An 11,983-nucleotide genomic window follows, 5' to 3' on the forward strand; every position below is an offset into this window, starting at 1 on the left:
CTGGCAGGGCCTGTTGCTCCACACTGCTGGGTCCTCCCTGCTTCCCCTAATGATTCATTGGAGCCTATCCTCACCGAAGTAACAGGGGGACCATCATTGAGGGTGACTAGAGAGCAGAAGTCAGGAAATAAAGGGAAAGAGTGGGGGCTGAAGCAAAAAAGAGGAATAGGGAGGCTCCATCCCAGGGCCTAAACCCTAATTTCATCTTGCTTGATAGCAGCCATGGCCTCCCAGGGATGGAATACCAGCATGTCTAATATCATGGGGAACAGAGAGCTAAGTTTCCAAGATCAGAGGAACCTTCCAGAGCCCCTCACTTCCGTTGTGTGCAACCAATGATTGCCAGATATGGAGGTGATCAGACAGGACCCGGGGTGCTTCTCCTTTGCCCACTGTGGCCAGTGCCTCTCCAAGACACCAGATAAAAATGTCACCAAGTGTAGTATGACGGGCCGGCTTGTTGGGGTTTCTGTCCCGCCCAGTACCCCACGTCCGGCAAGCCCAAAGAGAAATCACACACAGGACTCCATAAGATTATAAACTGATTGGCTCATTTGGTCAGGCTTCTTGTTAACTCTTATAACATATATTACCCCATTATCCTTATCTATGTTAGCCACATGGGCTCAGTACCTTTCTCAGTGTGACAGCTTACATGTTGCCTCTTCGGTGGTCTGCGCAGGAGTGCTGAGGAACTTCTCTGCTTCCCAGAATTCTCCTGTTCTCATTGCATCACTTCTACTTCCTGTCTGGTTTTCCCGCCTATACTGCCTGCCTGGCCAATCAGCATTTTATTAAAATATGATTGACAGAATACAGACAATTCTCCCACATCATTTCCCTCTTTTTTTTTTAAACAAAGAAAAATACCCATAGTCCATTTGTTGGGAATGTGGGTGTAGTATTTTAGGCTACTTTTTGCTGGTTGGGGGCGCTGATGATCTTATGGGGACCTAAAGAAAATTTAAAGTTATAATCAAGTCCTGACTGGAGTATCCTGTGAGTCTTGATCATCTCAGGCAGCAGTCTTGAATCTGTTCTGGATGTAGAACTCTGTCATCTGGGCCATCTCTTTTTACCGGAGATTGCTCAGGAGGTCTCCCTTGGCCAAAGATGATTTTTCTTAACTCTGAATAAATCCAGAGCCTCTCATTTTTTGTGGAAACAAAAGCAAAATCTCTTCTCCAAAGTAACATACCTTTTGACTTCAATTTTGAAGCCAAGGTATTTTCAAAATACCTATCTTGGATTAGTTTAGCAGCATTTATAAACAAAAGTCCTTTAGCAGCTGTTGTTTTTGCCTCAGCATTTAAACAATTTAAAGAGAGCATAATAGCATACAGTATGAAGATTCTTTGTGCATTTTTTATCTTTATGTGGCTTTATTTTAACCTCTATTTCTTTTATTTTTACTTTTACTTTTTGAGACAGGATCTTTGTATATCTTTGTCCTGGAATAACACTGTAGACCAGGCTGTCCTTGAACTCACAGAGATCCACTTGTCTCTGCCTCCCAAGTGCTGGGCTCAAAGGTGTATGCTACCACACCTTGAACTCATAGAGATCTGTCTGTCTCTGCCTCCTAGGCACTGGATTAAAGGTGTGTACTACCACACCTTGAGGTCACAGAGGTCAGTCTACCTCTGCCTCCCTTGTGTTGGGATTAAAGGTGTATACCACCACACCCAACTACTAAAGGGAAAGAGTGGGGGCTGAAGCAAAAAAGAGGAATAGGGAGGCTCCATCCCAGGGCCTAAACCCTAATTTCATCTTGCTTGATAGCAGCCATGGCCTCCCAGGGATGGAATACCAGCATGTCTAATATCATGGGGAACAGAGAGCTAAGTTTCCAAGATCAGAGGAACCTTCCAGAGCCCCTCACTTCCGTTGTGTGCAACCAATGATTGCCAGATATGGAGGTGATCAGACAGGACCCGGGGTGCTTCTCCTTTGCCCACTGTGGCCAGTGCCTCTCCAAGACACCAGATAAAAATGTCACCAAGAAGGAAGGGAAGTAAGAAAGCAATGAGGTCTCAGCTAGGGACTTCCTCTGGCTTAGCAGTACTTAGTGACCATTTGGACAACAGGTAACTAGGTGGGATGTTTACACCAATGTAACTCTGTCATCAGTGACTCCCTCCACCTGCCAGAAGCCACACCTTTATGTTAGGTTCGTTCTGCCTGCCCTGGAGGATCTGGGCTCCTACCTATGTCAAAGGATTGGGTCAGGTCAAGACCCTGAATGGAGTACTATTCTACTGTCTTTGCAGTTTGCTCTGGCTGGGCTGGGTCACCAATACTCTGCCCTCTTTTTCTTTCCCCACTCCATCCCTCAGAACCCCCTGCGCCTGAGGTCTCGAGCATTCCAGGGTCTCATCAGGAAGCAAATGCTGTACACGAAGTGCTGCCTGGTCTCTCAGAGGGAAGAACCCCTCACAGACAGCGTCCCTCACAGATGACAGCACCCCCACAGGACAGCGCCTCTCGTGGACACACCCAGAGCCCCATCTGATATTGATAATTCCTCCTTAAAACTCTCTTCCCAGGAGATTCTAGGTTGTGCTGTTTTGGTAATTAAAACTAGCCGCACAACTGGGCTCCGTGCAGTGCAACTGCGAGGCTCAGGGAGAAGAGAGTTCTGGGGAGCCGGAGTTGTATAACCAAGAACAGCACACTCACCTGAAGAACAGGCTGCTTGGGTCCCTCTCAGGACTGCTCCCAGGAGCCAGACCATAGTTACTGTCTCCTGAGAAGTGTCTTTATCTGGGATGTCAGGGAGAATGTCATTTCTGGTCCCAAGAGTGACAATGAACTGAGATCCCTTGGTGGAGCAGGTGGGAACCTATCTGACACACATCAAAGAGAGTGAAGTCTCTAGGTCGGGTTTTTTTCTTTTTTTAGTTTTTTCGAGACAGCGTTTCTCTGTGTAGCTTTGCAACCTGTCCTAGGATTTACTCTATAGACCAGGCAGACATTGAACTCATCAAGATTCGCCTGCCTCTGCCTCCTGAGATTAAGGGCATGTGCCACTACCACACAGATATGCCTCTTGGTTTTTTCTGTGTGTCATCTCTACTGTTCTTTGAGCCAAGAGGGTATCTATGAGTGTTACAGCTCTGAGAGGAAGGCATTCTGCCAGTCTGGAGCCAAAGAACACCACAAAGTCACACCTCACAACAAACCTCACACAAGGGATTTATTCGGAAAGACTCCAAAGGGTGGCTTCCTCTGCTGGGGCAAGAAGCAGGGGTGAGCTGAACAGGTTTTATATAGGGTTTCTGAGGAGGTAGAGCTTTCCTACCTGGTGGCCTGGGATTAATAGGATTCTGTGGCCTGATCCTGGGGCAAGCTGAGGGATTGGTGGGGTTTTGTTCTCAAGGAATGATAGTATTCTTTTCCTTGGCCCTGGTCTTGGGCTCTAGTCAGCGTCAGGGTGTTCTTTCCTTGGCCCCTTCACCCTATGATGTACATCCAAGAAGCTCTGCTATATGCAAGCCTTCTCTCCGAGACACTGCCTTGGGGACAGGAAGTCAGAGTTGTGGTGTTTGGTAGATAGAGGCCATGCTCCATTCTCCGTGGATGAATGACAGTGGCCTCAGTTTGCTGCCGTTCTGTTTAGCAGCGTCCAGACCAGCATGTAACACAGGCCATAACTTCGAAGTCTGGCCTCTTGGCTCATAACCTATTGCAGTTAGCCATCCTTATCTCCTCAGCTAATTAGAAACACACTGTTTCCATAAAGTGGGGCTTATTAAGCTGAATCAATCAGGAACCATAAAATACAGTCTTTATCTATGACTTTGCCCCTCGGAGAGGACGTGAGCGTGTGATAGGATGGGAGTATGTGGGGGCAGGGGCCACATTACGAAATGCCACAAGGCATGGGTACTGGATTCCTTCTTAGGAAGGCAAGATTCAAACTATTTGAAAAGGCCTGAGCTAGATTTGGGGTAGGGGTAGAATGTGCAGCATGTCTTGGCTGCCACCTCATAATCTTGAGCCATGGTTCACTCTCTAACCAGAAAATTGTGAGGGACCAAGAGACCCCCAGGCCAGAGGAGCTGGCCAACTTTTCACACCTCCTTCATATTTTCACACCTCTGTTACATAAACAGTCCGCTGCAGAGAAGCACAGACAGCTGTGGCATAGTTTTCACAGCAGTTTGACCACAAGATGTACCATATAGATTATAGAAGCAAAACAGTTACTTCCTCTTTGACCTGGGCGCCTGGGGCTTGGTAGTTTTCCATTCCGCTCTGCCCTCACCCCCTCCCTGCAAAAACTGCCTTATAAAAATGAAACTGTGCCAGCAATAAACGGAGCCTTGACGCATCTCAGACTGACTTTGTCTTTCTTTACGCGCTTGGTTCCCTTTCCCTTTCGCCCCCCATTATTTTCAGGTGATACCTCCTCAAGACCCATAAATAACCTGGCCTGCTGGACGGTTCAGAAAATGAGGTAGGCTTCATCACTAGGGACCCACGATCTTCATTCAGCTTGCCTTGAGAGCATGGCAAGTCTCTCCCATTTCACGCCTCTGTGGCCCCTGAAATGTTTGGTCAACTTACTTTGAACACTAGTAACACCACACACACATATACACACACCACACACCACACACACACACACACACACACACACACACACACACCAACACCACCACACACACATACACACACACCACACCACACACACACACACACACACCACCACCACCACACACACATACACACACACCACACCACACACACACACACACACACACACACACACACACACACCATTTCAGGCTTGTGTAGAAATTCCAGGAAAGTCTCTGCTAATCTCTGTGACTATTGAGGTGTCTTTCCTTCCACACTCCAACCCCCGAGGCACACACACATCCCCATTCCTTCTCTGTAACCCACACCTTCTTCAACACTCTGCACACTGGTTCCCCAAGGAGGCTTTCCCCTCTCCTTGGCACCTGAAGTCTGAGAGAACATGCCCAAGGTGTAGGTGATTAGTGGAGGCTAGAGGAACAATAATCCCTCTAGCTTAGCCTTTCTCTCCACTGCAAATAAGAAGGCTGGTGAGCAATGCTCTAACCAGAGGCTGGCATAAACACAGACAGGGAAGGTAAAATTGCAGAGGAAGCCACCCAATTCCTTGTAGAGCAGAGAACTAAATGGATCCCAGGGTCTGACCCTAAGAAGAAATAAAGGATTGGAAGAGAGGCTACTAGGAATTTGCCCCAAGAAAAGGTGGAAGAGGGTCGCTACATGCTGTGGGCCAGCCTCGTATCTGCTTTAACTTTCTAGTGTTCCAAACTTCTCTGTAGCTCACCTTGGGCACAGAGCCATTATACTTCTTTACTCCCCTCCTCCATCCCTTTCCAACTGGAAGTCCAAGAAGAGCTGTTCTCACGTTATCTCTTTCTCTCTCTAGAAGATCAGGAAGTTTGGTACTCTTGGTTTCACTCCAAGATACTATTTACTGTGCTTTAATCACCAGGCGATAGTTCTCCGCCCTATAAAAGTCAGTGACAGTGCAGGCAGAGAGAGTGTTCCTTTCCTCCCCTCTCTGGTGAGATCACCGCCTTCCTCTCCATCTCAAGGCAGTCCTTTCAGAAGAGCAGGCTACTTCTTGGTGAGCATTTCCAGCGTGGGCTGTGATGCCTGGTGAGGGAGGCCAGCTGGTTGGGGAAGGGTGACTTTGGAGGTGGTGAATCCATGTCCTTAGCTGAGGGGCTGATGGCTCTTGAGCACCATGGCCCAGAACCTTCTACCACATAGAGAGCCTGCGCCTGCTCCCCAACAGAGCCGTTCTTGACTCAGCCAAGTCAACTGTGGAGGGAGATCTAGTGCCCTCCAAACCAATGCAAGAAGAATCCTTTTTGGGTAAAATTCCTTGCCTGGGAAGGAAGCCCCTTTCCCACCCCCATGCCTTGATAAAGGATATGAAATGTTTTACAGTTTTGCATCCTTCCAAATGGTCACATCTAGCATGAAACCAGTGTTTGATAAATTTTGGCTTCCAGAAAGAATGAGTGGATGAACAAAGAAATGACTGAATGAATGGATATATAGATAAACAACACAGTCGGGTGTGCGGGTTGCTGGATGACAGGTCTGAGCCCCATAGCTCTGACCCCATTGTCCTCTCTTGCATCTCATTCAGTGTTCACAGGAGTCACCATGGCCTGGTCCTGCAGCCTGAAGAGCCTCCTCGCAGTCTTTGTCTTTACCAGCTTAGTTGTCAGCTCTGAGGGTAAGAATAAACCTGGCATTCCTTTCTCCTAAAAATGGGAAGAGGGAGGTGAGTAGTCAAGAGCCTTGTGGAGGAACCAACGACATGAGACTCTAGTGGTCTGTCTAGCCCCTCATGGTTCTTGACTCCTAAGAAATGTTAACTGCATGGCTCTGGTTACCTTTTAAGTGATGTGTATTTCTTTCTTGCAGAGAGTTACCAATGTGCAGTACAACAATGTAAAGGTACAACGTGTCCTGAAAGTGCAAGAGTTTGTGAAACCACTAAAGGCTGCTTCACTAAAATACAGAGATTTGACACACCGTGTAAGCCAACCCTCACACCTCGAGTGTCCTCCAGTTTATCCTTGCTTCCTTTCCAGGATGAGATTGGGGGTCTGGGGTTCTGAAAGGTGGTGGAGACGGAGCATGTGCTTGTTGTAGGACCTGGGTTCTACATAATGAGGACCATTCGGGTGTGACTCCCTTCTTACTTTCACACTATCGGGGATCAAACTCAGGGCATCACACATTCTAAGCATGTGCTCAGTCACTCCCTTAGTAACAAATGGTCCCTCGGTTGGTTCGTTCTCTGAAACAGATCATTGTGGATTGACTGACTCTTGGAAAAGAGTAGTACTCAAGGCAGAGGGCATGAAGGGACAGGTTTTTTATCAGTAACTCAGGAGGAAATTTTACTTGGTGGCTCAATTTTCTACAGCTTCCCTGACAGATGGAATATTTAAAGAAAAAGGATGTATTGCGGACTCAGACACATGCAGTAGCCTGACAATCTCGGCAACCTTGGGGGATCAACGGGCATTTACATATACAAACAGCTGCTGCACAACTGATAAGTGCAACCAGCGTGACTTAACACGTGAGTACAGCTCCAGCCTGTGCCCCACCACCTGCTCAGGGCTCCTCTGCCTTTCCCTGGATGCATCTCTCCTGGTGGGCTGCAGCCATGACACTTGCTTTCCCTTTTTGCTTGAATCTTTCCTTTGTAAAGGGTCTGGGTTGGATACACGCCCCTGTCTTGGGTATGTGTGCACACAGTTGCATACACAGACTGGGTAACAGCCGGGCAACAGTAACTGGTCCTGGGTCTATTCTCTAAGTAGGTTCCATGAGTCTCTAGGTTTAAATGCTTTGCTCTACTCCTCCAGTTCAGAGTTCCTCACCTTTTCTATTTCTCATCTTAAATTTTTGTATTGTTGAGATGTAGCCTTGCATGTACCCAGACTTGTATTGTATTACTGAGATCAAGTAAATCTCCCACTTCAGCCTGCAATGGAGTAGCTGGAAGTACAGTGTGCATGACCACACCTGGCTCATTCCTCAACCTATGATCAGTAACTTTTTAGAAAACAGATGATCTCTTATCTCATTATCTAGGACTCCTTTTGTTCAGGGCAGAGAACAGTGTAACTAATAAAGGTGAGGACAGCACAGGATTCCTGTGAGAGATCCTTCACTGTATCATACAGCAAGGCCTTTCTCCTGGGCCTCCTTCTGCGCATCTTTCTCCTGGGCCTCCTTTCAGATCATCTTTCTCCTGTTGTTCATTCTGGCTGCAATGCTTTTTGCAACCTGTCCTGGGGGGAGGGGAGAAGCTATATTATATGAGTAATGGATAGATATGTCCTCAACTATTTCTATTGCCTATTCCCCAAGATGAAAACTTTTCTCTCTCCATTCAGCGTCTGCACCATCTTCCACACTCAATGGTGTTGAATGTACTGCCTGCTACAATGAGAAAGCAAAGTCATGCTCCTCAGTTACCACCCTAAAGTGCACAGGGGAAGAGAAAAAGTGCATTGAGGTTACCGGTACAGGTATGAGTATTTCTTCAGACATTTTCATGTACATACATTTGCTTATTTTTTCTTATTCTTTGTCTAAGATTTGCATGTTCTTCAAGGGTATAGTGAACACAGCATTTAGTTCTGTGAGTCTGAGCTGAGCAGCTAAAAATAGTCAATGTTCATTGCATCCCAGTTTCTGCAGGTCTGCCTAGAACCTGAGTCCAGCACTGTAGCTTGTTCTGGCTCAGAGTGTCTCCCAGGACTGTGTGACTTGTTAGCAGGCTGTAGTCCTTCAGATGGAGGCTCTGCTTTCTAGTTCACTCATAATTCTGGTGGTGACAATTCCTCTTCATGCAGTGGTCTCACGGCATACCAATTGGCTTCTCTCCAAGCAAATGATGAGACAGAGAGACACAGACTGATAAGGGGAGCTATAGATTTTAATAGTCTAATCTCAGAAGTGTCATATCATTTTTAAGCTAAAACTTTATTGTAAAGAACTTACAAATAAAAAAAACTCATGTAATGAGATTAGCTGGATCCAAAAATTACACATGTCAATGAACATCTATACAGTTAGAGCAGCCATTCCGAAGCTGTGGGGATTTAGATTGACTTTTACACTTTCCCTATCAACTATAGGTGTAGGTATTTATCCATCATATGCACACGTACACACACACACACACACACACACACACACACACACACACACAAACACACACCAAGAAAACAAATGAAAACAGCATCAACAACAAATCCAGGACAGAATCAAAACTAGAAAAGCAATCTAATGTATATCCTGTCATGACTCTTGTGTCCATTACCTGTATCCAGTCCTTTCCTGTCATTCAATGCTTGAGACCCCTCTCAAGAGTCTTATCTCATCCCTCTTAGCCATTTGTATCTTGCTGACCCCACAGGCCAGTCCTGATACAACATGAGTGAGTCTTACAGAAGTCCAGTCTGCCAGTAGTTGGAGTGAGTTGGGGGAGGGGATCATCTTAGAAGGCTCTGTGTTTTCCACACAGAGCAAAGCCTAACACGAGGCCAAGCATTTGGTTATCTCTCCCAGGTCTGGAGGGAATCATTTGTTGGCAGTTGAAGAGAATATGTAAGTAGGGGAAGGAACCTTTGTCTAGATAAGTTGAGATGAGTGATGATAACGGGATGTCCCACAGAATACAGGGGTGAGATGAAGCCATCCAATGAGACATATCAGTCCTCCATGGAACTCAGAGGTCTTGACAGGAGGGTTTTAGCTTGTGAGGAGCTATGACATTTCCCATTATTTAGCTATTTTTTCCATCTCTAAGTTAGGATGGAGCATAGATGCAATTTAGAATTTAGACAAACATGTGAGGTCATTCAGGTGGTATCCTTCCTGCATATATTAAGCCCATCTCTTGTAAAGAAGGCGTGCTGACCCCCGCTGCTATTACTTGTGCCTTAACCCGGGGCTCCGCTGATGTTGAAGGGAGCTTTTCTCGTGTTTATCATCCAGAACAGAGGTTCCTTATTTAAGATCATTCTGGGCACATTTCTTTCCCCAGGGGATCTGGGTGATAAGAAGAAATAAGAGGAGAACAAGAATCCTGCTAACTCCTGGATATTTCTTTTAGGTGTGGGAACTTCAAACTTAATGATGTATGGGAAAGGTTGTGCAACTGAAAATTCCTGCGGACTGGATATGACCGTCCTCGGTAGAATACAGATCAAAACCTCATGCAGCTCACCTGCTTCAAACCACGGGCACCCTACCGCCAAATTCGTCTCATCATTTCTCATTTTCCTGCTCCCACTGAAATTCTTGCTTTGATATTCTATGAACTGGCAATCTCACACCCCTATGCACACGGACCCATTGGCATGCCTGGATGGCTACTTCCAAAACATGGAACAAATAAAACCGGGTGACCACTCCTCTGTTCTTTCTGAAAAAACCTGTGTCCACTTTGTAACATCATGAGATACACAGAGATGTCTATTTCAATATTTCCCCTCTTCTCCTGCATATATAGGATGAGAAGTCCTAGTCAGAAAAATAAGGGAAACCAAATCAGTAACTAAATAAATTTAACACTGGGAAAAAAAAAGAATAAATAAATAAAGGCAAAAAAAGGAAGGGAAGGAAATGTATTCATGTTGGAAATAAATTTGTGAAACTACTAGAAAAACATTTGTGTGTATGTATGTGTATGCATGTTCACATCTATACATGTATATGTGTGATGCTAGAGAGAATCCCGGACTTCATGCTTCCTAGGAAGTATGGTACCACGGAGACACATCTCTAGACCAAGGGAAGAACTTTTCGGCATTAGCCTAAGTGTTGGCTCTGTCTCAGTCAGGGTTTCTAACAATTTGTGGAGCAAAGGGTTCACTTCAGCTTGGAACCCTCAGATCTCACTTTTCACTGCTCTTTCATATTCTAAATGAAAAGAGTGAAACCAAATGTGCTGATTGTTTCTGTTGTTGTTGTTGTTGTTGTTGTTGTTAATTTGACAGAAACTTAAGACATCCCTGGAGAAAGGGAAATTTCCGTGAGGAACTGTCTCCATCATAGTAGCCTGTAGGCAAGTCTGTGGGATCATTTTCTTGAATAACGATTGATGCAGGAAAGCCCAGCTAACTGAGCACAGCGCCGCCCCTGGGCAGGTGATCATGTGTGCTAAAAGGAAAAAGGCTGAGCAAACCTCAAAGAGAAAGACAGCAAGTGATGCTCTTCTGCTTAAGTTCCTGCCTCTAAGTTCCTGCTTGTGTTTTGCTCTGATGACATTGAGGAGTCAAGTGCTCTATGAACTCTTAACACTATGCACTGGGGTTACCCTCCCAGCTGGCTCAGCATCATCCTCAAGCAGTAGGAACCAATATCACAGTCAGGAGGCAGACATGAACCTTCCAGAAACAAGTTTCTATGCCTCAAAGGCATCTAGATTATTCCAGGATGGGTCAAGCCAAACTGACCCTCGATGGTCATCTTTGGTTCTCTGGCTATGCTCATGGCCTTTTCATACGAGCTCCTCTGTAATCTAAAGGCCTCGTGGTCCCCTCTTCTGCTTATAATGACTCTCAGCCTTTTTCATCAAAGGAGCAGAAGGGACCTTTGATCAAGGTGACTAGACAACAAAAGCCAGAGAACAAGAGCCAAAGATGGGGCTAGAGCAGTCAGGAGGCACTACCCTAGGGCCTGAGTCTGCATTTCACCCTGCTTGATGGCAGCCATGGATGCCCAGACATAGAATAACACCATATCTGGTGCCATGTACCTGGAGGTCCCATGGGGGATGAGGCAGATGAGCTTCTAAGGGTAGGAAATCCTGCCATAGCCCCTCACTTTCACACTGTGTGACTGATGATAGCCAGGAGTGGAGGAGATCAGGCAGGGCTCAGGGCTGAGTCCCCTAAGCAGTTGACCAGCTGTTCAAGTGTCCAGGTGAGGTACCCAATGCCAAATGTGAGCAGAAGGAAGAAGGTGAGAAGATCATTTACTATAGAGTCCTTATCTGTGGACCCGACACCAGTTTTCAGTGTACAGTGACCGTCTGGATGGCAGGTGTTGGGTGGGGATGTTACTCCACTATAAACCTGTCATCACTAATCTCTTGACCTGCCTATACTTGCTCTTGCTGGAGCCCCACCTTTTTGTTGAACTTGTTCCCTATGCCATGTGCGATTCCCTCAGGATCTCGTTACTGTCTTCTTAAAGCCTAAAGAATGGGTTCAGTGAGTGCAGTCTACTGTTTTTGCTGTACTTTCTGAGTGGGAAGGGTGTCTATCAGTCTGTTTTCTCCTGTGCTTTCACCCCATCCTCCAGATGGTCATCTGGTAGAGCCCCAGGTTCGAATCCTAGGCAGCATTGATATCTGCAGTTTTCATCCTGTGAGTCTGACAGAGCTCAGCCCTCCCCTCTTCCTGTTGAGTTTGCTCCAGACTCATGGTACAGG

The 11,983-nt window shown here is 46.3% G+C and overlaps 1 protein-coding gene across 2 annotated transcripts; it reads left to right on the forward strand.

The window, feature by feature from the left end:
• Positions 1-4,301: 4,301 nt before the first annotated feature.
• LOC125402815 (protein RoBo-1-like) lies at positions 4,302-10,213 on the forward strand. Of its 2 annotated transcripts, XM_048437792.3 has the most exons (7): positions 4,308-4,459; positions 5,495-5,629; positions 6,161-6,250; positions 6,442-6,555; positions 6,950-7,108; positions 7,932-8,066; positions 9,659-10,213. In XM_048437792.3, the coding sequence occupies exons 3-7, from the start codon at positions 6,178-6,180 to the stop codon at positions 9,853-9,855; spliced, it is 678 nt and encodes a 225-aa protein (XP_048293749.2). In that variant the 5' UTR covers positions 4,308-4,459; positions 5,495-5,629; positions 6,161-6,177; the 3' UTR covers positions 9,856-10,213. The 2 variants fall into 2 exon arrangements, with proteins under 2 accessions (XP_048293750.2, XP_048293749.2); XM_048437793.3 differs by lacking the exon at positions 5,495-5,629 and having other exon boundaries at positions 4,302-4,459.
• The last annotated feature ends 1,770 nt before the right edge of the window (positions 10,214-11,983 follow it).

This window comes from Myodes glareolus, chromosome 9 (assembly GCF_982192425.1).
Source record: "Myodes glareolus chromosome 9, mMyoGla1.1, whole genome shotgun sequence".
Taxonomy (NCBI): Eukaryota; Metazoa; Chordata; class Mammalia; order Rodentia; family Cricetidae; genus Myodes; species Myodes glareolus.

Coding starts and splice junctions, on each gene's coding strand:
- LOC125402815 (XM_048437793.3), top strand. CDS start 6,178: ATGGCCTGGTCCTGCAGCCTGAAGAGCCTCCTCGCAGTCTTTGTCTTT. Junction 7,109..7,931: donor CAACCAGCGTGACTTAACAC/GTGAGTACAGCT, acceptor CTCTCCATTCAG/CGTCTGCACCATCTTCCACA. Junction 8,067..9,658: donor CATTGAGGTTACCGGTACAG/GTATGAGTATTT, acceptor TATTTCTTTTAG/GTGTGGGAACTTCAAACTTA.